Below are 26,230 nucleotides of genomic sequence, written 5' to 3' on the forward strand. Positions count from 1 at the left end.
CGTGAACGGCCGGCCCCGTTTAAGTTGTGAACGCCGGGAAAGCCGCGGTTCGCTCCTGAGGCGGCCGCGGTTCCTTCCTGAGGCGGCCCTGGAGCCCCGGGACTGTTCGGGGCCGTTGGAGCCGTTACCGAACCCCCCGCGAACGGTCCTTTAACCGCCACCTCGGAGGGGTTTGAAACACGGAGAGTGATGGGGGATGGGAAGCAATGGGGGAAATGGGGAGCAATGGGTGGAAATGGAGGAAATGGAGGAATTGGGGAGCAATGGGGGGAATGGGGGAAATGGGAATCAATAGAAGAAATGAGGAATCAATGGGGGAAATGGGGCACAATGGGGGAAATTGGGAGCAATGAGGGTAAACGGGAAGCAATAGGGTAAATGAGGAATTAATGGGGAATCAGTAGGGGAAACAGGGGTCCTGCAGGAAGGGGGGACCCATGGAGGATGAGGGGTGTTGGGGCTACCAGCAGCTCTGAGTTAATGGGAGCCTGGGTGCTTCTCCTGGAGCTGGGGCTCATTGGAGCACCCTGCGGGGTTTGGGGGGTCCCAGGGGGGATATTTTGGGGTCAGTTGATGGGTTCCTCCTCCCAGGTGGAGGTGGGGATGGCGGTGTAGGGATCCACCACGAGGCGGGCGCAGCGCACGGTCATGGCCAGCAGGAAGAGCCCCAGCAGCACCACAAAGGCCGTGGCCACGGCTTTGTCCACGTCCATGGTGGGCAGCACCGTGGGGGTCTCCATGCAGGGACCCTCAGCTGTGTCTGTCACAGCTCCTGGGACCCTCAGGTGTCTCTTCCTGGCTCCAGGGACCCTCAGGTGGGTGTCCCTTGGTTGCAGGGACCCTCAGATGTTTCTTCCTGGCTCCAGGGACGACTCAGGTGTCTCTTTCCCAGCTTCAGAGTCCCTCAGGTGTCTCTGTTGCAGCTCCAGGTGTTTCTTCCTGACTCCAGGGACCTTCAGGTGTCTTTTTCCCAGCTTCAGAGGCTCCTCAGGTGTCCCTTCCTGGCTCCAGAGATCCTCAGGTGTCCTGTCTTCTCTCCAGGGATCCTCCAGTACGTGTCCCCCAGCACTCAACTCCCAATCACATCCCTAAGGGACCAGAACTGGGGGGAAATAATGGGGCTGAGGGGTCAAAAGCACCCCAAAAAGGGGGAAAAGATGGTCTTGAGTCCCCTCTGCTCCTTCCTTACCTCCCTGTGGCCGGCTCTGGGTCTCAGTCCTGGCCCTGCTGGCTCCAGGCCTTCATGAATTCTGCAGGAATGCGCCGGCATCACTTTTCAGACAGAAGCCAGGGGATCAAATTCCCACCCCACACCCCCTTCTCCCATCAGGAGAAGGCTCTGGGTCCTTTCATGAGTCTTCCTGGTGACTTGGGGTGGTTTGGGAAGCATTTTGGAGGATTTATCCTCAAAATCTAAAGGTTTTGCCAGTGAGAGGATTTCAAGGTAGTTTTTTGCTTATGTTGGAATGGACTGGGAAAAACTCTTGAAAAATGCATTGAAATAAGCTGCCGGTTTGGATTTTTGACAGCCTCATGAAAACCCCAGAACACCTAAAATACACCAAAAATCTCCTTCAAGTTTCTTTATTTTCCCCCTCTGAGAGAAAAAAACATCACTTTGGGAAGACAGCATAACTTTGACACCCCAAGAGCTGGGCTGTGGGGGTTTTACAGAGATTTTTTAGCAAAGGATGAGTTGTGGGGTCCCGTTTGTGGCCCCAAATCCTAGTTCTGACAAAAAAAAAACCCGTTCCAATCCCAATCCCAGTTCCAACCCAAATTACATGTGCAGTCTGGATCCGCATCTTCATTCCCTGGGGTTTAGAACTGCAATCTCGCCCCAGTCTCAATCCTAAATTTAATTTTAATCTTAATCCGAATTAGAATCCCAATCCCAATGTTACGTGACGTCATCAAAACCACCCACTGTGGTCACGCCCCCTCGTAAAGCTCCGCCTCCTTCTCGGAGGGGGCGGGATCTTGCCACCTTGGTCCCGCCCCCAGCCGTGCCCTCCGCTTGTCCCCGCCCCCAGCTCTCCGTCTGGACCAATAGCAGCCCTGCTTCTCCCCCTGTCCCTCCCCCCGCCCCCCGGTTGAACCAATAGAAAGCCGGCATAGCTCTGGCTCCGCCCCCGCGCCGGCGGGGCTGTGGGGCTGGCGGAGGTTTTCCTGCGCCGCCATCTTGGATCAGCGGAGCGGAGCGAGGAGGGGGCGGCCCGGGACCCCCGCCATGGCCGCCACCGCCGCCAGCGCGGGTGAGCCCGGCCGCGGCGGCACGAGCGGGGCTGGGGAGCGGGCTGAGAGCCCCGGGGAGGGCATGGGGGGCTGAGGGGGAGCACAGGGGGGTCTGAGAGGACCCAAAGGCTCTCCCGGGCCCTCCAGAGAGGAGGGCGACCCTCAGGGGCGGGGGATGTCGTGAGGGGTTCTGAGGGCGCTGAAGGGGCCCTGGAGGGGCTGGCAGGGGCGTGAGGAGGCTCCTGAAGGGCTGCGGGGGAAATGGCACAGTGGGATGGGGCGCCCTGAAGGGGTCAGGGCTGTGTTTATCTGGATTTGGGGTGTTTGGGGCCGGGGGTCCCCGCAGAGCCGGTGGTACGAGGGACCCTCGATGTGGATTTGGATTTCCATCATCACTCCTTTGGATTTATTTTCCTTGACGGCTTCTACCCCCTTTTCAGCTGTGTTTCGCTGAGGTTTTTCTTAACTCCCAGCACAAAGTGCTGGCCCGGTTTGAAGGTTTTGCACAAATGTTTGTGGGAGCTGTGCGAAGCAGGGGAGGGCCTGGAGCACGATGTTCCCTCAGCTCCGGTTCCTCACGCTGCTCCCCAGAGCCCTCAACTCCCTGTGCACAGGAAGCTGCGAGCTGCTGCTCCCTGATTCTTGCCAGAAAAAGATCTGATTTTATCAATTTTCTGCCTAAACTCTGAACTGAGTATCCAGATTAACGCAGCGTCTGTGAAGTCGTGATGGATTTACAGCGTGGTGGCTGAGATCAGAATCTGAGCTTTGTTTGTGTTTTGGGTTTTTTTTTTAGTCTTAGCTTGTCCTTTGTGGCTTGAGACACACTCAGGTTTATCGAGGAGTGTTCAGTGACACTGCTGAAGGATTCTGGGGTTTTATTTTAACGTTTCAGGAAGGGTTTGTGGATTTTAATGGTGAAAAAACCCACTGGGGACTCATCCAGTAAGATACTCGTGAGTGTCCAAGCATTTGTGGAAGTGGAGTCTTCAGGGTTCTGTGGTTTTTTGCATAAGAAAGTTTTAAATTCTGAAAGAAACGAGAAAGCATTTTCAACATCTGTGTTTAATATTTATAATCATGGGCAGAGTGACCAACTTTTACATAGAGGGAGGGAAATACACAAGCAGTAAACATGGAGATTATTGGGAGATTAAATTCTGAAGAATTCGCACAAATAACGTGGGTCTTCTTTTCATTAAAGTGTTAAAAAATTGATTTCAGGGCTCCAATGAATGCTGGATAATGCCCCAAAATACTCAGAATGTCTTCATTTCACCCCTTAGCAATGGAAGAAACATTCTTTTCTTAATTTCTATATTTCTTCTTGGAGAAAGTTCCCATGGGGATGAAAGTGCTGAGCTGGCGTTTCATGGGGAACTCAAACTAAAAACCTCCTGCTTCAAAAAAAAATCAATTTAATGTACCCCAGACACAGAAACTGAGATGCTTTGTAAATAAAAAACCATAAAAGCAGAAATATCAAAGCCTTCTAGTTGTGAGTGAAATGCAGAGTACTTTTAAGGCTGGTTTATCTGAGGAGATCACAAATGGGTGAATTTAAAGCAAAACTTGTGAGATTCGATATCCAAACGTGAGCCTGGCAATTAACCCCCTGCTGAAGCTTCTGCAGCAGAAAGCACCAGATTTTTTACAATAAAAATGCACATAAAAGCCACAGCATAAATCACAGCTGGGAATATTTGCAGTAATTTTATTTTGGAGCCTTTTTTGCCTGTTGGGATGCCAGTGGTTGCAGCAGAGCCTTTCCCAGGAGAGTTGGGCTGGGAGCCTGGAGCACTGGTGGGGGTTGGGATTTACATTTGCTCCTTCTGGCCTTAATTAGCTGCAGCACATGGTGTGGGGAGGCAGGGATTGGTTCTGGGAAGGGCTGGGACACAGACCCAGCCAGGATTTTGGAAAAACACCTGGGATTTCTAAACTGGGCACCTCCAGGCATGGTGACTGCAGAGCAGCCTTTTCTGGGAGGGAATTTTCCCTCAAACCCATCCTAAAATTGCCCTGGTACAACTTGGGGCTGTTTCCTCTCATTTTGTTGTTCCTTTGGAGCAAATCCTTGCTCCATCCTCTTTCCAGGGACTGAAAACTCCTCCAGGAATTCAACTCAGTGTTTGGAATGGGAAGAAGACAGAAATTGGGAAGGAATCTTTGTGTGTTTTGTGGAAATCCCAAATGGTGATAAAGCCAGAGCTCTTCCCTTCTCATTATTTGTGAGAATTCTTCAGAATTTATTCTTCTAATATCTCCATGTTTACTGATTGTGTATTTCCCTGCCTGCCCGTGCTGTCACTGATTTTTGGGAGGCTGTGCCAACTCCAAAGCAGTGCCAGCTCCTGGTGCCCAACCTCAGGGTCTGTCCTGGTATTTCATCTAAACCAGGAGAGGAAAATGTTCTTCATGGGATGAATGTTGGGCTCCAGGAATTCACCTCAGTGTTTGGAATGGGGAGAAGACAGAAATTGGGAAGGAATCTTTGTGTTTTGTGGAAATCCTAAATGGTGATAAAGCCAGAGCTCTTCCCTCTTATTATTTGTGAGAATTCTTCAGAATTTATTCTTCTAATATCTCCATGTTTACTGATTGTGTATTTCCCTGCCTGCCCGTGCTGTCACTGATTTTTGGGAGGCTGTGCCAACTCCAAAGCAGTGCCAGGTCCTGTGCCCAACCTCAGGGTCTGTCCTGGGATTCCATCTACACCAGGAGAGGGAAATGTTCCTCATGGGATGAATGTTGGGTTCAGGAATTCACCTCAGTGTTTGGAATGGGGAAAAGACAGAAATTGGGAAGGAGTTTTTGTGTTTCTGGGTGTTTCCTGGAAATCCCAAGGTCCTGGTGCCCAACCTCAGGGTTTGTCCTGAGCTTTCACCTGCACCAGGAGAGGGAAATGTTCCTCATGTTGGGCTCCTGGGGCATCTCCAAGGTTTGAAAATCAATTTTCTGTGTGTCCCTGCATGGAGCTGGGCCCAGAGAACAGCTCGGTGTCGCTTCCTTCCCCTGCCCCGAGCGGAAACTCCTTCCCCTCAGGAAAGGGATTCTCTGTGCTCCAGAAACTTCATTTCTGTTCATTTCATGTTCACATAGGGCTGGGGAAAATGAGGAACCCTCCTGGCCTGCTTTATCCCCACTTAAAACTTCATTTTGTTCAACAAAATCCCTGGATGTCACCTTGGGACTTCCCAGCAGCATCTGAGCGATCCCAAATGGAGCAGAAAGGAGATGGGGAAGGGTTTCCACCTCTGGTTTGTTGTTCTCCAGATGTGTTTTAGAACAGCAGAGAGGATCCTGGTGTTTTGTTGCTGCTCTTGGTTGGGATTGTTGTTTTTGGCTCCTTCAGCTGCCAAGCCTCGAGCTGGATGCTTGTTCCATACTGTGGTCACCCCTGGGAAATCCTATGGATCTGCAAGGAAAAAATTCCTCAGCAACACCAGCTGCTTGGAGGGAAACCAAGCAGGCAGGCACGGAGGCTGGGAAGGTTATTTTGGTAAAATATGGTGGTAAAATATATTTAATTTTGGCAGAAATAGCAGAAATTTGGGAATGTGTTTGCTGGGAGGTCCAGGCACACCACTGAGGTGATTGTACAGCTCCACTTTTAGCTGTAAATAAACCAAAATGCAACTCTGGAAGTGAAATTAAATTATTGTTGGACTGAAATCTGGCTTTGGGCAGTGGAGGAGAATTGGGAACCCCAATTTAAAGCCCATTTTTAACCTAATTCATTAAACCTGACCTCAGTTCTCCACTTTGTCCCCACAGTTGTGGCTGTTCCTGCCCAAGCTGCTCTGGGTGCTGCTCAGGGTGGTTTGGGAAGCCCAAATTTGGGTTTTTTGGGGGTGTCTGGGTGGTTTGGGGTCCCCTTCACTCTGATAAAGCAGAAGTGGTTTGGGAGCTGCATCGGGCTCAGGTTGTGGTGGAGATTTTTGGGCTGGAACAACTTTTGGGGCAGTTTCACAGCAGATTTACCAACCCACAACTGTTAAAATAAGCACAGAGCTGACTTATTTCAGCAAAACAGGGAAAAATGGTTTATAATGGATTTAAAAATCAATTTTCTGATGTGGAACAGACTGTTTGAATGTAGGTTGGGTTCTGATGGTGATGCTGGGGTGTAAATTCAGCATAAACCACACTGAGCAAGCTCTGAACAGCTGCAGATTGTGTTACAGGTGCTCCTGAAGAAGCAGGATTAGGGGAAAATACAGAAAAATGGAAATGCAGGAAAATACAGGGAAATGGAAATACAGGAAAATACACAGGAAAATACAGGGAAATGGAAATGCAGGAAAAATATAGGAAAATACAGGGAAATGGAAATATAAGAAATTACAAGAAAATACAGGAAAATGGAAATACAGTAAAATACACAGGAAAATAAAGGAAAATGGAATACAGGGAATATACAGGAAAATAGAGGAAAATGGAAATACAGCAAATATATAGGAAAATACAGAAAAATAGAAGTACAAGAGAATAGTGGAAAATGGAAATACAGGAAATATATAGGAAAATACAGGAAATATACAGGAAAATAGAGGGAAATGGAATACAGGGAATATATAGGAAAATATAGGAAATGGAAATACAGGAAATATATAGGAAAATACAGGAAAATGGAAATACATCACAGTAATGGTGCCACTGGTCTGTACTGGTGGCAGAGCACAGGTCAGTGATGGTGCCACTGGTCTGTACTGGTGCCACTGGTCTGTACTGGTGAGGAGCACAGGTCAGTGATGGTGCCACTGGTCTGTACTGGTGAGGAGCACAGGTCTGTACTGGTGCCACTGGTCTGTACTGGTGAGGAGCACAGGTCAGTGATGGTGCCACTGGTCTGTACTGGTGCCACGGGTCTGTACTGGTGAGGAGCACAGGTCAGTGATGGTGCCACGGGTCTGTACTGGTGGCAGAGCACAGGTCAGTGATGGTGCCACTGGTCTGTACTGGTGAGGAGCACAGGTCAGTGATGGTGCCACGGGTCTGTACTGGTGCCACTGGTCTGTACTGGTGAGGAGCACAGGTCAGTGATGGTGCCACGGGTCTGTACTGGTGCCACTGGTCTGTACTGGTGAGGAGCACAGGTCAGTAATGGTGCCACTGGTCTGTACTGGTGAGGAGCACAGGTCTGTACTGGTGCCACTGGTCTGTACTGGTGAGGAGCACAGGTCAGTGATGGTGCCACGGGTCTGTACTGGTGGCAGAGCACAGGTCAGTGATGGTGCCACTGGTCTGTACTGGTGAGGAGCACAGGTCAGTAATGGTGCCACTGGTCTGTACTGGTGAGGAGCACAGGTCTGTACTGGTGCCACTGGTCTGTACTGGTGAGGAGCACAGGTCAGTGATGGTGCCACTGGTCTGTACTGGTGAGGAGCACAGGTCAGTAATGGTGCCACTGGTCTGTACTGGTGAGGAGCACAGGTCTGTACTGGTGCCACTGGTCTGTACTGGTGAGGAGCACAGGTCAGTGATGGTGCCACTGGTCTGTACTGGTGCCACTGGTCTGTACTGGTGGCAGAGCACAGGTCAGTAATGGTGCCACTGGTCTGTACTGGTGGCAGAGCACAGGTCAGTAATGGTGCCACTGGTCTGTACTGGTGAGGAGCACAGGTCAGTGATGGTGCCACGGGTCTGTACTGGTGCCACTGGTCTGTACTGGTGAGGAGCACAGGTCAGTGATGGTGCCACGGGTCTGTACTGGTGCCACTGGTCTGTACTGGTGAGGAGCAGCAGGGACCAGTGACCAGTGATGGCTTTGGAAGTGTTTTATGAGCACTTGGGCTCATCCTTTGTCTGAGATTGGGCAATGAACCCTCTGCAGGCTGTGTCATCAGGAAAACATGATTTTAGTTCAATAAATTGTTTTAGAGTGTGGAATGAGAGTTGTTTATGATATTTTCTGTTAACATATCCCTACGTCCCTCTTTGCTCTTTAGGTTTTTGAAAGTCAGGATTCTTTCTAAAGCATATTTTATAAAAATCTGGTTTTGTGAGATAATCATAATGTCTCTACCAGCTGGATATCTAATATGAAGAAACATTCATGCTGGTAGCTTGATTCTTAACCAAATGGCTCCTAGTTTTAGAAATGTATATTATTAGTTTTACAAATATATGTTATATATTATATGCTATATGTTATATATTATATGTTATATATTATATGTTATATACTATATAATGTTATTTATTATATTATGTTATATGTTATATATTGTATATTATATATCATGCATTATATATTATGTATTATATATATTATTAGTTATATTTATATAATATAATAGTATAATATAACTATTATATTATATTATATTAATGTAATATATTATGCTAATTTATATTGTATTCTTTTATATATTATACATAATATATATTATATTAGATTACATTATTATATTGTATTACATTACACTATATTATATCATATTATATTATTATTTTTACAAATGTACATTTTAATTATGGCCTATTTAATATTCTAATTATGAGCTATTTAATATTCTATACAAACAGAATATTCTGTACAAACAGCTCTGCTCCTCCTCCCTCCTTCATGGTGCAGCCTCAGCCCCTCCCCTGCTCCCAGCAGGCTCCTCCTCTCCCCAAAAATCCCAAACCGCATCTTGGATTTTGGCAGCCTCAGCTCTCCTGCAGCCTCAGCCCCTCCCCTGCTCCCAGCAGGCTCCTCCTCTCCCCAAAAATCCCAAACCACATCTTGGATTTTGGCAGCCTCAGCTCTCCTGCAGCCTCAGCCCCTTCCCTGCTCCCAGCAGGCTCCTCCTCTCCCCAAAAATCCCAAACCGCATCTTGGATTTTGGCAGCCTGAGCTCTGCAGCTGAGGAAGCAGATGAAAGGCCATTGCCCCAAACCCAGCCCCAGCAGATGCTGACACACAGCTCCTCACTGGGGAGTGTTGCACTCAACCAGAGGGGTTTGCCAGTAAAACTGGTTGATTTTTGTGATTTTTTCCGCTCCTGTTTAGAGATGGCCTCCGACGTTTCCTCGCTGGGTGCAGCCGTCGGCTCCGGGAACTCCGGCTCAGGAGCCCAGGCTGGAGCAGCTCAGAGACCCAGCAAGAGGCGGCCTGGGTGAGTGAGGGCTGGGGGAAAAGGCCTTTTGGAGGGAGTTTTGTTCTCCAGAAAGAGCTGTGGCTGCTTCTGAGGAGTGCCCTGCTTCTTTCAGGTGGGCTCTGTCCAGTCCTTTCCCTTTGTGGTCAGCTGCCATTCATATATTTCTGTGCAAACAATTGACTTTATAACATACATCACAATTCTGTCTTGCAATTATAGGTTAAATCTCTCTTTGACTGAATTGTGTGAGCTTGGTTATACCTGAATTTTTCATTTATTCTAGCTCTCTGTCCACCTTGATGTGCACTTACTGTGCATTGCACTTGGGAAGTTTGGTTTCATTTACAGCAAGAAAATTTTATCAATTATAAATTTATTTATGTATCAATTATCAATTATAAATTTATCATAAATAAATGTCTCCCTTCTTTCAGTAGCCTGAAAAACCTGTATCCACAGATATTATTTTGTCACTTATATCACACTTAAAGAACAGTAAGTATGGTGTCCTTACTCCTCAGTGTGACATATTCAGAGGGGACTAAAAACTTTGCACCTCATAGAAAAAACAAATAAATGCACACCAAGGATTGAGAGCAAGGCCTGGGGGAACAGAGAATCTGGATTTTGGAGCCTTACTCCAACCTTTGCAGCTGTGCTGTCCCTGGGAGGGGTGGGGGGAAGCCACAATGTGCTTGTGGGAGGCTTTTTGTTTGCTAAAAATGCCTTTGCAAATTCAAATTCAAAGGGAGTTGAGTGCTTGTTCCCAGATTTCTGGCACGAGAAATTGCCTGGTAATTTTGGAGCAAACTGAAATCTGTCTCTGCACCCCTCCCAGTCACTGAAACTCTTTTTTCCAGCCCCATTTGCTGCTGCTCCCGCTCCCCTGCAGCTCCTCCCATGCTGCATCCACAGTTTTCCATCCCAAAAGGTGAAAACTCTTCTGTCCTTCCACGTGAACTGGTCAGAAGTGAGGTTTTGTCCCTGAACACTGCACAAACTGAACTTTAACTCCAGGAGGATTTTACCCTCCACTTTTTTTGTTTTGTTTTAATTTTAAATGCACCAAATCCATACTTAAACTGGGAATGCTCCATCTGTAGGCTGTTGATGATCCCTGATTCTCCTTGGAGGCTTTTGGAAGAGAAAGTTGGGATTCACTGGATGCTCCAAATGGGTTTTCTTCCTTTGGAACTGTTTTTCCTTGCTCTGCTCCTGATAAACACCTGAAAGAAGCCCCTTTCCAAACTTTGTTGGTTGTTTCACATTAGGATCACTAAATTGCATTGGGATTACTTAATTTTTCCTTTCAGAAATCTTCCATGGGGACAGTCAGAAAAGTAGTTTAAAGGAGAAACCACTTGGTTAGCAGTTATTTTTTTTTCTGTTTTTCAGGCTCGATTTTGATGATGATGGAGAAGGGAACAGCAAATTCCTCAGGTGAGGGAGAACATGGCATCCAGAATTTTCTGTCCTGTAGCTGTGTCTGTGTGTTTTCTGTGGAGCAAGATCTCTCTGCTCCTGTGGCTTTTCCTCTCTGGAAGCAGTGGGAATTGCTCCAGTTCCTCAATATTCAGCAATATTCCTCCATCTCTGTGGCTTTTGACATTAATTAATCCTCATCTGCTGTAAGGATGCTTCAGTTCCAGAGACATCCTTATCCCTGAGGAGTTGGCAAGGCTGTGAGGATCTCCTCATGGTCCATATGGAGCACAGAAGAGTTGGAATATCTTGTGTCATTTATTTGTAGCCTCAGTACGTGGTTTAGGATTAAATAACTCCAGTGATACTGGAGTTAACTCCAATAAAAACTCCAAATAACTCCAATTCCAGAATTCCCTGCATTCCTGTGCTTTAAGGATGGTTTCAGGATGATGAATGTGGGATTTTCCAAGAGAAACCCTTGGATGGAGGTCCTGATTTGGCCTGCCTTCATCTTCCAAGTGCAATTTGGGGTGATCAGTGAATTATCCTGTACTGCCCACAATAAATTGACCATTTTTAACCCCAGGCATTTTTGTGGCAGTTTTTAAACCTTGTTTTCTGTGTTTTTTTGGGGAAAGAAGGAAGTGCAAACACTTTAACCTCTCCCCCTTCTCCTAGATGTGATGATGACCCGATGCCAAACGATAAAGAGAGATTTGCCAGGTAAGAATTTGATGATTTAAAAGCTTTTTTGTGCCAAAAAAACTTAATATGAGGGGGATCCTGCAGCTCCCTTCTCACAACCATCTCTCTTTGAAGGGACCCACAATAATCCTTGATGTTTTTGGACCAGTTTATTGAGTGTGACAATGACATTCCTCTTTTTCACCATTCCTTTCAGCTCTGCCCTTGGACTCTCATTCTTTTCTCCTGCTCAAGAAACTTGCAGAGATTTCAAGTTTCCTGCTTAGTACAAGTTTTCCTTGAACAGGATTTCCTGGCACAAACTGGGATTTGTGTGTTTTGGAGGGAATTACACAGAAACTCTATAAATTGGGGGTTTTCTGGAGATTGTAGGGAATACTTTGACCAGTTTTTGGTGTCTGACTGTATTTCTGAGTGTTGGGACTGAGCCCATGGAATTTTTACAGCTATTTTAAGCTCCATTACCTTCTCTGGACATGTTCCAGCCCATCAATGTCTCATTTCCCAGGAGGGGCCCAAAAATGCCCCCAGGATTTGGGGCAGTCCTGCTGTTACCTCCCAAAGGGTTACAAGGAATTCCAAGCTGGGATTCTCCAGCTTTTTTAAGTGGCTTGAGTCCTTTTGAAGTCAAGCAAATCAAAAACATGTTAGAAATATCAGAATCTTTCTAATATTAGAAATAAGCAAATCAGAACTAGGTCACAGCCTCAGAAAATGTTTTGAAACTCCAACACATCAGGCACCAGTTGAATGCAGAATGTTGCAAACTAATGACTGCTTTATTTTATGGAATTGCTCCTCTGCAAAACAGACCTGTCCCTAGGCTGGGTTTCCTAGTCCATCTTTCCATTTTTTTTTCCATTTCTTTCAACTTTTTTTCCATTTTTAGCTTAGCTGGCTAATTTTATTTTTAGGTCTGATGATGAGCAGAGTTCAGCGGATAAGGAGAGACTTGCCAGGTAGGAGAATGGAGATTTCAAGCATGGACAAGCAGAGTTTTTCCTTTCCTTAATGTTTCTCTAGGCATCCCTTTTCTCTCTTTTTTTTTTTTTTTTTTATTTTTCTTCCCTCCTTCCCTCATCTGCTGCAGAGGATTTAACAAACTCCTGGAAATGGCTGTGGAATTGGGATTAGGAGGGGAAAGGCATTGAGGAAAGGCACACCTCATCCTTGGAAGAACCTTTTTAGGGAATACATGAAAGGATTTATTTGCCAAAGGGTAGAGCTCCTGCTTTCACCTGTAGCTTTGCTAACCTGTGCTAAATTCAGTTTCTCTTATCCTGGGTCCCAAATTGTCCATCTGGGTAGGTTTTGTGTGCTGGGAATGCTGTTGGACTCTCAGAACAGGCAGGAAAAGCTGTGTTAGCTCAGGTGTTTTCCTTCCAGAAAAGGTGGTGTCACTGCAAACAGGATTTAATTTTTCCCTGAGTTTCTATTAGTAATTTTCTATTAGTTTCTATTAGTAATTAATGAGTTTCTGTTAGTAATTAATGAGAGGCTGTGCCTGAAACCACCAGAACAGTCACCAGGAATCCAGGAATGAGCCCTGCAGACACCTGTGCCCTTCATTTTGTCTTTAAACCAAAACTTGACCCCCAGAGTGCCTTTGCTGACTGCACTGAGCTGTGCTGAAATGTTTGAGGAGGTCAGGAAGGCACAGAGGTGTCCCCAGCATGGACAATCCCAGTTCTCCCATCCATTTCTCATGGCAGAGTGAAATGGAAATGTTTGGTAGCTTCTGTAGTTGAAGGATCTTTGTTTTTCACACCCGAGATTGTGAGTTTAGAGAAGCAACCTGACTCAGAGGTGAGGTCACTGAATGTCTGCACACACTTTGTAGTGATAAATGCTCCATTTTTGTATTTATCCTGTTTATTCACCTGCCTGTCCTTGCTCCTTCCAACGCTTCCATCTCATTTCACTTCCCACCATGTGCTTCCTTGCACATGATCCATCCTTCTGTAGAGGAAACCTGGCTTTTAAGCTCTGTTTTGGAAAATCCACCTTAGGATCCAAGTTAAATTATAAATCCTGGATAAAAGAACCAAGTTCTGGCCTGATGGGAGCCAAAGGGGTGCCAAGAGCCTCTTTAGGTGGCAGCAATGGTCTCAGTGCCACCACCCAGGTGTTGCTGCTCCTGGTCTGCCTAGCTTGGGCTTGGCCTTGATGATCTGTGCAGAAATGAGGTGTAACCTGCTTGGGAGCTGTGGTGGTGAGAGGGCTCTTGGTGTCACCGAGAGGTGACTTCAAAAACACTGCAAGGTCAGACCCAGCTCATTCAGGTCACTCAGAATCCTGGCGTGGCTGGGGCTGGAAGGAGCCTCAGAGCTCCTTCCCACACCTCCCACCTGCCCAGCTTGCCCAGAAGAGCAGGTGCCCAAATTTTAGCTGCAGACCTGGTGGGTCTGATGGTGCAGGTGATCTCATTCACCCTCACATGGACAGTGTTGAGGTGACCCTGCTTTGGGAGCAACTCCTTTGCAGCATTGTGTGGTGGATTGGGAAGGTCAGCCCAGATCCTCAGTGTCCCCAGGTTCCAGGGAGCTGCTGTGACTTCGAGGAAGGTCCAGGTGTAGCCTCTTCTCCTTGCCCTGCCTCCAATTCCCCGTGCACGCCCAGCATGTGAGGCTTGATCCTAATCCCGACGGCGTCTGCGTGTGTGTGTGTGTCACACAAACCTCCCACCCCTGCCAGCTTCACCTTTCTCCTTTTCTCCTCCTGGGCCTCTGGCAGGGAGAACCACAGCGAGATCGAGCGCAGGAGGAGGAACAAGATGACAGCCTACATCACGGAGCTGTCCGACATGGTGCCCACGTGCAGCGCCCTGGCCCGCAAGCCGGACAAGCTGACCATCCTGCGCATGGCCGTGTCCCACATGAAATCCCTGCGTGGCACCGGCAACACCTCCACTGATGGCACCTACAAACCCTCCTTCCTCACCGACCAGGTCTCTGCCCACACAAAAAATCCCTTTTCATCTTTTTATGGAGCCCCATTAAGGTCCTGGAAGGTCATAGTGAGGTCTCCCTGAAGCCGTCTGATCTCGGAGTCCCTCTTCCTCTTTTTATTAAATCACCTTAAGGTCCTGGAAAGTCCTTCTGATCTTGGCCTGATGCTGGTTTGTGGGCATTACAGCAATCAGAGGGGGAAATTAAACAATGGGTGGGAAGAAAAGTCCAAACCCAGGGTGTGTTTTGGCTGTGGAGTTGAGAGGTGTCAACCTCTCGTTTCTCACTGACCAGGTCTCTGTCCATATAAAAAGTCCCTCTTTTTATGAAGCCCCCTTAAGGTCCTAGAAGGTCACAGTGAGGTCTCCCTGAAGCCTTCTGATCTTGGAGTCCCTCTTCCTCTTTTTATTAAGTCACGTTAAAGTCCTGGAAGGTCCTGGAAGCCTTCTGCTGCTTTGTGGGAATTACAGCCCAAACCCAGAGTGTGTTTTGGCTGTGGAGTTGAGAGGTGTCAACCTCTCTCACTGGCTGGGTCTCTGCCCATATAAAAAAATCCCTTTTCCTCCTTTTATTTAGCTGCCTTAAGGCCCTGGAAGGTCACACTGAGGTCTCCCTGAAGCCTTCTGATCTTGGCCTGATGCTGCTTTGTGGGAATTGCAGCAATCAGAGGGGAAAATTAAACAATGGGTGGGTGAAAAATGTCCAGACATGGGATATGTTATTATAGGATATGAAATGACACGATGCACACATGCAGCTTTCTTAAGGTAAAAAGAGTATTTTTAATTTTTGATTTTAACATTTATAGATTTTTTAAAGTGGCTGTGGATTGGAGGGTGACAGTGTCACCCCTCCAATGACACGGTTTATCACATTTTTTCTATAAAAGAATGCAAAACAATAGGTTATTTACATAAAGCATGAGAGAAAGTTCATTATAAGAACATAAACATCAGGAGGCTTAGAAAAAATAAAAAACCAGGGTGACAGGGATGAGTTGGGAGATGTCTGTGTGTCTGCAGGAGCTCAAACACCTGATCCTGGAGGCAGCTGATGGCTTCCTGTTCATCGTGTCGTGCGAGACGGGGCGCGTGGTGTACGTGTCGGACTCGGTGACGCCGGTGCTGAACCAGCCTCAGTCCGAGTGGTTCGGCAGCACCCTGTACGAGCAGGTGCACCCCGACGACGTGGGCAAGCTCAGGGAGCAGCTCTCCACCTCTGAGAATGCCCTCACAGGTACAGCAAGCAGGGGCTGGCACGTGAGGGGCTGGCAGGTTGGGACAGCCTGCAGAGGACTTGGATTAAATCCTTCCCTTTGTAGAGGGAACCAAGCCCTGGTGCCTTTCTACCAAGGATGCTGCAGCCCCCCCCGAGAGTGCATCTAAAGGTACCACCAGTGACACTCGTGTCCTGCCAGTTCCCAGTGCATCACCTGGCACCACTCCTGGCTTGCTGGAAGGACTCCCACTGCAGCAGCTTCTCCTTTTTCTTTCCTTTTTTTAGGTCGTATCCTCGATTTGAAGACGGGGACTGTGAAGAAGGAAGGGCAGCAGTCCATGAGGATGTGCATGGGCTCCAGGAGATCTTTCATCTGCAGGATGAGGTAGGAAGGAATTGCCTGGGGAAATCTCTGAGCCTAAAGCCAAACTTGCTCCCTAAACCTGGTCCTTCCATGCCAGGGAGCTTTCCCTGCTGTGGTGGTGAGAGGGCTCTTGATGTCACTGAGAGGTGACTTCCAAAAACACTGCAAGGTCAGACCCAGCTCATTCAGCTCACTCAGAATCCTGGGATGGAATAAAAAGTTTTTATTTCAGCTTTTTTTGGGCTCATTTTGATGTAGACATGACAGAACATGGCTGAGCTTTCCTTACAATCAAGTTGTCAAAATGTTTGTTTGCCCTCTTGTAGAAGATCCAATTAGTTTCAGTCCCAAGTGTCACCTCCCTTGAGTTCTGCAGAATGAGGGGTTTGTGTGATGGAAATTCTTCTTGTTCAACATGTCCAGATTATTTCCATGTTGATGAAGAAAGATCAAATCCTTTCTAACCCTGCTGCAGGTGTGGCAACAGCTCTGTGGATCCGGTCGCTGTCAATCGTCTGAGCTTCATGAGGAATCGCTGCAGGTAAGTGACACATAAATAGCATATAAATATATACAACACATAAATAACACAGCTGAACACCTTGCCTCACCTTCCCCCACTGCAGCACAACCTCTTTCTCTCTCCCAAGGAATGGTTTAGGTGCAGCCAAGGATGGAGAACCCCACTACGTCGTCGTGCACTGCACGGGCTACATCAAAGCCTGGCCCCCAGCAGGTAAAAATCCACCTTGAGTTCAGGTGGGCTGGGTTTAGGAGCACATGGTCTAACATCCATTCCAGGAGCTGAATGTGCCAGGAAGTGCTTTGCAAACATATTTGTGACTTTTATTTTAAGATTGATTTAATTTTTGCAGGTGAAGCAGCTGAGGATGAAAATAATATTGAACTGTCTGTTGTGCAGCTTTTGCTGAAATTCAGAGATTTTCATTCCTTCTGGTGAAAAAAGGGTGGGGTGGACACCTTAATTTACAAAATCCCTTCATGGGGAAGAGTATTGAGTTACGGACCAGGGCAGAGAGATGTCTTGAATCCATTCCTCTGATTTTTTTCCTGTACTAACCTTGCTGGAATTTTTGGTCCTCCCTTCCCAGGTGTTTCCCTGCCTGATGATGACCCTGACGCTGGCCAGGGCAGCAAGTTCTGCCTGGTGGCCATTGGCAGGCTCCAGGTGAGTGCCCTGTTCCCCATTTCCAACATTGCCTTGTCCTGGTAGTCCCCAGCTTTAAACTGTTCTGTCTGAAAACATTCCCTGATGGCCACAAATCCCAGTGCAGGGCTGGCAGCTCAGGGCCAGCGAGGGTTGGTGACCGTCCCTGTGTCCCTGGCAGGTGACCAGCTCCCCCAACTGCACAGACATGAACAATGTCTGCCAGCCCACAGAGTTCATCTCCCGACACAACACCGAAGGAATTTTCACCTTCATCGACCACCGGTGCGTGGCCACCGTGGGTTACCAGCCCCAGGTGAGGACCTTCAGGAGCTTTTTAATAAAAAAGTGCTCTTTAAATTTACTTTTCTTTCTAGATCATGGCTCTGCTTGTCCAGCAGAGCTGGTAAACCATGCCCAGGGCTTAACCCAGACGTGTTTCTTCTCCACTGGTTGCTTTTCCATGTGTTTTTCCAAGTGCTTTGATCATGGCAAGGCTGGGTGTCTCTGGATTATGTCAAATGTCAATTAAAGCCATTTTTGCCTCAAATTGAGTTAAAGATCAAACATGAATCAACAGCTGTTGTGCTTTTCTTTTAAAAAACAGCACACCAGCCTCTTGTGCTTGGGTGGTGTAACAGGGATTTGGGGGGAAGGAGCAGGAACTACCTGTCCAAAGACAGATTAATTATGGAATCTGCCTGCCAGATGAACTGACTCAATCTCTCCCAATTCCTTGAAAAATAGGAACTCTTGGGGAAAGACATTGTGGATTTCTGCCATCCAGAAGACCAACAGCTTTTACGGGACAGTTTTCAGCAGGTAAAAGCATCACAGCTGCCCTTTGCATGCAGGGTGGAATTCAGATTGGAGCTCATTCCGAGACTGGAATGCCTTGGTGCTTGCAAAGCAACAAAATTGACTGGAAAACCAAGAAGAAAAACAAAGCTTAGATAATTCTCCTGTGCAAACAGATGCAGATTTAGTCATATCATTGAATGCAAAAATGAAACAGAAGCATCTGATGTCTTAACTCCTGAATCCAGTCTTAACTCCAGCTCTGGCTGCTGGTCCAGTTGGCTTTTAGGGCCAGGGATGTGGCTCCCAAGTGCCTGCTTGACTTGGCTGAAACCCTGGTTCATCTCTAGGGCCCAGAACCCGCAGTGGAGGTGGTTTTCTTGCCCTGTTGTCGTTACTGTTATTTCTGAGGGCCTTGGACTGGTGGCAGGGCAGGTAAGGCTGCCCCTGTGGTTTCATGACTCCAAAAACCAGCTGCTCATATCCATTGCTCCAAACCGTTGGAATGGGAAGCTACAGCATGTGTTTCATTTCTTGGAGGCTTTTCCATACATCTCACCAGTGCAAAAGAGATAAGAAAAGTGAAGGCAAAAAACAAGGGGATTTTGGATTCCCCTCCTGGATCCTTTAGGAATCAAGCTGTCCCAAGGGAATGGTGCCATGTAGTTTGGGAAGGCTGAGATGTGGTGGTCCAGGTTTGAGGCAAAGGGCCATCACAGGGGTCTGGGGGGGAAAGTGGTGCTCAGGTTACTCTTCCCCACCTTTGATCAGGTGCTACTGGTGTGATTCCATTTTGTTTTTAGGTGGTGAAGTTAAAAGGGCAGGTGCTGTCGGTCATGTTCCGCTTCCGATCCAAGAACCGCGAGTGGCTGTGGATGAGAACGAGCTCGTTCACCTTCCAGAACCCCTACTCGGATGAGATCGAGTACATCATCTGCACCAACACCAACGTCAAGTGAGTGGTGCAGAGGGGACACAATAACCCAGAGCTGGGCAGCCTCAGCCTCTCCATCAATTTCCACAACCCTGGAGAAGTTCCTAAGTCCCTCCGGCTCCCATTCTCTGCTGGGATGTGCCAGGCACTGGAGGGCTACAAAGTGCAGGAATTGTCTTGCTGTGTGGCTTAGCAAGCTGCCAAAATGTGGCTCCAGCAGTGCCTGAAATGAGTGAAATCTGCCTTAGAATGCTCTTGGATTCCTGTCACAGCCTTCCCATCTTTGGGAATGGTCAGAGCTGTTCTCTCTTTCCATGAGGGAGCTCCAAGAGCTCCACACCCATTGCAAGGACCAAGAAGTTGTGTCTGTGTGTGATCTGGAGCTGCAAGGACCAAGAAGTTGTGTCTGTGTGTGATCTGGAGCTGCAGGCTTGGCAGCTCCAGCAGACAACCAGAAGGCTGGATTGCCTGGGGAAGGGAAATCCGGGATTTTTTTGCCATGAGGCACTGCTTCCCTGCAGAGCTGAAATCTGCTGCAGGCCTGATTTCCTGCCCCATGTCAGAGCCCTCTCTTTGAACTTCTTCATTCCACACACAGCCGAATGTTCCCACATCCAGAGCCCAAAAATCCCTGTGGAAGTTCAGAGCAGAGCAGCAGTGTCTTGTGGTTGTGTTTGAGGTGTGCAGGGGGGAGCCTCCTATTCCATGGCACCACCTTTCAAGGAAACCAGGTGGAAACTCACTCAAAAACCCTTTCACTCAAATGGGGTTTTACATCTTGTCCCAGCCAGCCACACCCTGCTACACACAGGACCCAGCTTTGCTGCCAGCTGGGACTTTTTAAATCTCTTTTTTCTGTGTTTGAATTGCAGGAACTCGAGCCAGGAGTCCCGGCCTGCCCTGGCAAACTCCATGCCAAGGCCTCAGCTGGGGCAGAGCGTCAGCCTTCCCCTGGACATGGGCACAGCCCCACTGCCCTCAAGGTCAGGAGGAGCTCAGCTCCTTTTTCCATTTCCTCCTTCTCCTCACACACCCTTCATTCCCAAATTCCCCTCTCTGCAGCCAGGAACTCCAGGCTGACAAATCCCTGGTGTAACCACCCAGAGCTGTTCCCTTGGGAATTATCTTGTGTTCCCCAGTCACAGACACTTTCTATTTCAGGCAGCAGCAGCCACCTCAGGCAGAGCTGGAAATGGGCCCAGCAAGGGAGAGCTTGGCTGGCTATGAGCACTCACAGGTGAGTCCAGAGGGATTTGGGCACTCCCTGTTCATTGTCCTGCTCTGTTTAAGTCACACTTTTGCTGGGGGTTTAAAGGTGGTGGCACCGGGTTGAGGTGAGGTTTTAGGGGAAGGTATTTGTTGGGTGTTGCTCAATTCCAGTATTTATCATGTGGAATCATGAAACATGGAATAATTTGGGTTGGAAGGAACCCTAAAACCCATCCACTTCCACCTCCTGCCATGAGCAGGGACACCTTCCACCAGCCCACTTTGCTCCAAGCCCTGTCCAGCCTGGCCTTGGCCACTTCCAGGGATGTGACTGTGCATCCTAAATGGCCCTGCTATCCCAAAAAACACATCAGAATCCCAGGAATGGCTGGGCCTGTGCTCACCTCCTCTGTGCTGAGGTGTGAGGAGCCCCCACAAGGTGTGAGGAGCCCCACCAGGTGTGAGGAGCCCCCACAAGGTGTGAGCAGCCCCACAAGGTGTGAGCAGCCCCGTGTCCCTCCCCAGGTACCTGTCCAGCCTGTGAGTGCTGCTGGCCCCGAGCACAGCAAGCCCCTGGAGAAGGCTGAGAGCCTGTTCAGCCAGGAGAGGGACCCACGCTTCGGGGAGATCTTCCCTGGCATCAGCACAGGTGGGTCAGCAGCTCAGGTCAGCTCCTTCTGCCTGCCCTGGTCAAGTTTTTCCTGCTTGTCCCCTGTGGAGCAGTTCTCCCTGCTCTCAGTCTGCAGTGGATGCTCGGACTCCAGAAAAAATCCATGAGAGTTCAGTAGAAAATGGAAAAGAAATCAGATTAAACAGGATTTAGCAAAATTGTCAGGAGGAGGAACCGAGGAGTGTTCCTTCACACAGACACATCTCTTCCAACTGCTTCTCTCCCCGTTCCTGAGATGTCCCAGCCCAAACATGACTCGTGCTCTCTCCACAGATGAGAGCAAAGCCATCCCTGCCAGCACCATGCCAGCCAACCCTCCCCTCTTTGCCCAGGGCAACACCTTCACTGCTGCACGGCCTGCTGAGAACTTCAGGTGAGCCTTCACCTGCCCAGCTCCTGCCCATTCCCTGTTTCCTCTGCTGTGCCCACAACCCTCTCAGTTGTTTCCCAGTGTAGAATCATGAATCATTTACGTTGGAAAGGCCCTCTGGAATCATCAAGCTGTTAACCCTGTGTTTGCCACTAACCCCTGTCCCCAGGTGCCACATCCTTGGGACACTCAGGGGTGACCACTGGGCAGTTTCCCATCAATTATTGGGCTCATTTCCCTCCACCAATGACTTGAGCAGAAAGGTTTGGTGCCTTTTCCTCCTGTGAGTGCCTCAGCCACGTGTTGTGTTGCAGGAGCAGCAGCATGGTGCCTCCAGTGAACATCATCCAGCAGCAGCAGCCCTCGCCCTCCGGCCGGATCCTGTCCCAGATTTCCCGGCACTCCAGCCCAGCTCAGGTCAGCGGCACCACCTGGGCTCCAGGGACACGGCCGGTGTTCACAGCCCAGGTAGCACAGCCCAGACCCTCAGCTGCAGGCTCCCTGCTGCCTTCCAGCCCCTTCTCTCCACGGGCAACCATCCTGCTTCCACTCTCTGGCGCCGCTTCCTCCTGCGGGGCTAATCCAGCAACTCCTCCCTGAGCTGAGGGTCGGGGTGAAGCCGTGCCTCCTCTTCCTCTGCTGTGTTTCTCCTCTCTTACAGCAAGTGGCATCTCAGACGGTGAAGACACGACCTCCTTCCTTTGGCATGGGGACATTCCAGGGCACGCCGTCCTCCTTCAGCTCCATGGCAGCGCCGGGATCGACGGCGTCTCCCACCACGGCGCCGTACCCAGCCCTGGCCAGCCGTGGCACAGGCTTCAGTGAGTGGGGCCTGGGGGGCACAACACCCCTGGGAGCATCCAGCTGTGGTGGGATGTGCTCTCCATCATTTTTTGGTGGATTTTGGGAGTGCCTGAATGTGGGGAGCAGAGATAACCTTCAGTCATCCTCCAACCACACAGTTGGACTCAGGGGTCCTTGTGGATCCCTCCCCCCCTTGGGATAATTGGGGTCATCCCAGCAGATGAATTTTGAGCCATTTTAAGGCTGACTGTGAGGAAAAAAACCCCTCTGGGAATCTCTTTGTTCTATCCCATGGCAAACACCTGAATTCCTGTGGCAGGAATTCCTGCCCTGTCACCACCAGCAACAGCAGCACCACACAGAGCCCTGCCCTTCCCAATCCCTTTAGAGCACTGGAGCAGCCCCATTCCCAGAGCAGGGATGATTCACTGCCTGTGTTCTCTGTCCAGCAGCCACAGAGGCAGCCCAGAGCCCGGCCCCGTTCCAGCCCCGCGCCGCCGACGCCGTGGGAATGTGGCCACAGTGGCAGGGACAGCACCACGGCCCAGCATCCGGGGAGCAGCACGTGCAGCAGCCCCAGCCCAGCCAGCCCGAGGTCTTCCCAGTAAGATGGAGCTTTTTAACCTCCCAATCTGGTGGGATCCACTGGTCTTGAAGCAGCCGGAGCTTGTCCCTCTGGTTCAAATCAGCTGGGGAGGTCCCAAACTCCTGGATAACTTGATGGAGCTGGAAGTGGAGAGGGCAGGACTGGCTTTGTGTCTTTGTGTCTGATCTGTTGCAGGATCAGTGTGAAATTCTAGTTGGATTAACCCTTCTAATTAAAAAAAAAGAAAAGCTACAGTCCAATGAAATTAAAATAATTCCTGAGAATTCATAATCCTCTCACCCCAGCTTTCCCAGCAGTTGGTGATTATAGCTTCAATTTGCTGCTCTCCTTAAATTTCCCCTGCAGACCCTGTGTTTCCTTGGGAAAGGAACCAGTTTAGTCCACAGTATCCATTCCAGCAAACCCATGATTAAATTACCCACATGATCATGGAGCCATGGAATTGTTGAGGTTGGAAAAGCCTCTGGGATGGAGTCCAGCCTTTCCCCCTAATTTCCAACCTAAACCTCCCTTGATATTCCAGTCTGGGTCCTAAACCCTCTCCTTGTATCCTCACAGGACATGCTGACCATGTTGGGGGACCAAGGCCCCAACTACAACAACGAAGAATTCCCAGAGTTGAACATATTCCCTTCTTTTTCTGAATAAAACAAGCCTTAGGGGAAACAACACAAAGCTCTCTACAGTATCCACATGTAAAGGAAAAAAACAGCAGAGTCTTTTTCTCAAGGAACTGTGTGAACACTTCCCACCTTCTGGAAGCAGAGCTCCGAGGAGGGATGGCCTTGGAGGACGAGGTGGTTTGGGCACCTCCTCCATGTGGGATTGTTCTGGAAGCTTCAGGACCTGAGTGCCACGAGGCTGAAGGCCCCAGAGCTGCTCCCAAGTGGATTTTTTTTTGGGAAGGGATTCCTGTCTGGATCACAGACAGCCCTTCCAGACTTTTTAAGGTGGCTTTTGACTGTTTTTATTTCATTCTCTGCCGTGACTTTTTTCTATAAGACACGAAACTATTGGAATTTTTCAGTACTGGAAGGAACTCTTCCAAGTGTTATCCCTGTAAACACAATCCTGGAGGATGCTTGAGTAAGAATCCGTGTCCCAAGCCAGTGTTTCCCTCCTTTTTGGAGGAACTTTGGCTGTTTTTGGAGGGTTGTTACAGCGTCTCCAGTCCAGGGTGCTCCACGTGGAGATTCCTGTGTTTTTCTGGAATCTTCTCTCTCCTGTGAACTGTGCAATGAAATCAGTGTGACCCATGACCCCCCCTCGTTACCCTGGGATAATTAACAAGCCATAAAAATATTACCCATGTAGCTTTCTTCTGGATGAATCCATTTTCCAGCTGATGGTTTCTGTGCTGCCACAATTTGATGTTCCAACAGGTTTATTTTGGGATAAAACCTGCTCCATGGAATTTTATCCCATGTAGGTGAGTTCCTTGTCCTCGTTTTGGAGCTGGATGGAGGAGAATCCCTGGATTTGAGAGATTTTCCAGGGAATTGCTGAGGAACTGTGTAATTTCACTACATTTGCTCACTCACCTCCTTAAAGAAGAATTCCTGCCATGGGATGATCCTGTTGCCAAATGACAAAGAGTGAGAGGAGAGCTGGAAAAGTAGGGAACAGAATGAATTTTTTTATATATATAAATATATATATATATATAAATTTTTAATTTTTAAACATTGACTTGGAATCTTCTGGCTTTTTCCATGGAAAAAAAAAAAAAAAACCCAACTTGTGGCCAACCCTGCTCTCCTCAGGGGCTGGAAGAGCCATTTGATTCCCTCTTGCTTCAATTCCAACAGGAAAATGAATTTCAGAGTTGGACTTGGAAGGAAATTTGGCACAACAGCAGCTGGGGAAGGATCCCAAGTGTTCCTGGTTTTGTTTTGAATGGAATGTGGGTGTTCCCCCCTTTTCCCTGCATGTTGGGGGGCTCTGGAACCCCCAGGCTGGTTGTGAGTGTTGTCTCTGCTGGTTGAGGTCAAGAATGGGGAGATCCCCCCCTTTTTCCAAGAGCTGATTCCAGAGCTGTCATTCCTGACTAAAATCTGAAACCTTTGTGTCACCAACCCAGAGAGATTCCTCTTGTAAGTGGAGCAGGAACCTTTATTTTTCCCTCTCCTTTTCCCTCTGGAAAATTAAGACTTGAAGGTTTTGTTTTAATTGTTTTTTTGGTTTGGTTTTTTTTTTAAATTTTATTTTAAATTTCTGGATAAATGGGAACATCCCACTTGAAGACATGCTGGGAGTGTGTTCCCAGCAATAACCTCTCCAGCATCCCATCACATCCTGGGCCCTTCAGTTTTTCAAGCAGGAGGATGAAAATTCCCATTTCCCTGAGCCCTTCCAGGTCCTGTGGCCGTATCCCCCCAAATTTTTCAGATCCTGGGAGCTGGAGCAGCCAAATCTGTTGGGAAGGAGGATGGGGAGAGGCTGAGAGGGTTCCCAGGGGTTTGGGGGGACAGGGGACAGGCTGGGCCCTTTCCCCCCTCTTTGGGAACTCCACTGTTTGTCCTGGGGTGGAATTTTATCCCCCATGTCCTGGGGCAGCAGGAGCTGAACCCCCTCAGGTGTGTCCCAGCCCCAGGTGGATTCTGGGCAGCAGAGATTTTCCATCAAGAGATTTTTCCCTTTTTCCAGCCTTTGTCTCATTTCTGCCTCTTTCATGGAGGAATGTCCCTAAATCCCCATCCCCTCCCTGTTTTGGCCCCCCAACTCCTGTTCCCTCCTTGTTTTGTCCCCCATTTCCCCCGCCCCTAAACCTCCTCCTCACATTTTGCCCCCCCCCAAACCCCTCCTACGCCCCTGTTTGTCCCCATTTGTCCCTGTTTGTCCCCGTTTGTCCCCAGTTCCCGGTCACTCAGTGCCACGTCAGGGCCTCGTGCTCCAGGGGATGATTGTGCCCTGGAGCCCCGGGGTGACTCAGCCCCCTCTGTGTCCCCTCTCTGTGTCCCCACAGAGGTCACAGGGGGGTGGCCCCTCTCTTGGGGACCCCCGTGAGGAAGGGGAAGGGGTGACAGTGACCCATCCTCACCTTGGTGCTGCTCCATCCCCCCCGTCCCCTCCTGGGTCTGTCCTTGTTCCCATGGCTGGAGGGTGACGGTGACAGTGATGATGATGATGTCGTCGTCCCCAGTGTGACATGTCTGGGATGGCTCTGGTGCCACGTGATGAGGTGACAATCACTGCAGGAAGCTCCTCCCCCTGCCAGGGACCCCCAAACTGGGCACGGGGGGGCAGCCCCGGCTTGGGGACACCTGGGGACAGAGGGGGGGGTCCTGTCCTCCGTGCCTGCTGTCACAGGATGTCCCCAAGCTGCCGTGTCCGGCTGCTCCTGAGGGAAGTGGGTGCTCAACCCCGTCTGATTTGGCACGGGGAGGGCTTGGGGACATGGTGGGTGCCCCCCGGGGCAGCAGGATGGGATGGCAGGACAAGAGAATGTCCCCAGGGTGGGATGGCAGAACAGGAGAATGTCCCCAAGGCAGCAGGACATCCCCAAGGCGGGATTCTGGGAGAAGAGTCCCAGACAAGTGTCCCCCGGGCAGCAGAATATCCCTGGGGTGGGAGGTGGGAACAAGAGAATGTCCCCAGGGTGGGGTTCTGGGACAAGAGAGTGTCCCCAAGGTGGGATGGCAGGACAAGAGAATGTCCCCAAGGCAGCAGGACATCCTAAAATTGGGA

General features: G+C 49.1%; 2 protein-coding genes across 9 annotated transcripts; one reads left to right on the forward strand and one right to left on the reverse strand.

Moving 5' to 3' along the window:
* Positions 1–566: 566 nt before the first annotated feature.
* CTXND2 (cortexin domain containing 2) lies at positions 567–740 on the reverse strand. The gene has a single exon (XM_054294816.1). The coding sequence runs from the start codon at positions 738–740 to the stop codon at positions 567–569; it is 174 nt and encodes a 57-aa protein (XP_054150791.1).
* Positions 741–2,181: 1,441 nt separating this feature from the next.
* Positions 2,182–25,161, forward strand: ARNT (aryl hydrocarbon receptor nuclear translocator). Of its 8 annotated transcripts, none has more exons than XM_054294798.1 (23): positions 2,182–2,255; positions 9,236–9,341; positions 10,719–10,763; positions 11,427–11,471; positions 12,368–12,412; positions 14,187–14,400; positions 15,424–15,637; positions 15,723–15,788; positions 15,905–16,004; positions 16,459–16,524; positions 16,634–16,719; positions 17,096–17,172; positions 17,333–17,467; positions 17,899–17,973; positions 18,753–18,904; positions 19,756–19,866; positions 20,045–20,120; positions 20,618–20,741; positions 21,036–21,135; positions 21,447–21,600; positions 21,794–21,953; positions 22,386–22,540; positions 23,102–25,161. In XM_054294798.1, the coding sequence occupies exons 1-23, from the start codon at positions 2,231–2,233 to the stop codon at positions 23,189–23,191; spliced, it is 2,421 nt and encodes an 806-aa protein (XP_054150773.1). In that variant the 5' UTR covers positions 2,182–2,230; the 3' UTR covers positions 23,192–25,161. The 8 variants fall into 8 exon arrangements, with proteins under 8 accessions (XP_054150773.1, XP_054150774.1, XP_054150776.1 ...); XM_054294799.1 differs by having other exon boundaries at positions 22,389–22,540; XM_054294801.1 differs by having other exon boundaries at positions 21,447–21,549.
* The last annotated feature ends 1,069 nt before the right edge of the window (positions 25,162–26,230 follow it).

This window comes from Melozone crissalis, unplaced genomic scaffold, assembly GCF_028551555.1.
Source record: "Melozone crissalis strain CALT ecotype California unplaced genomic scaffold, PUWL_Pcris_2 ptg000323l_1, whole genome shotgun sequence".
In the NCBI taxonomy this organism is placed as follows: Eukaryota; Metazoa; Chordata; class Aves; order Passeriformes; family Passerellidae; genus Melozone; species Melozone crissalis.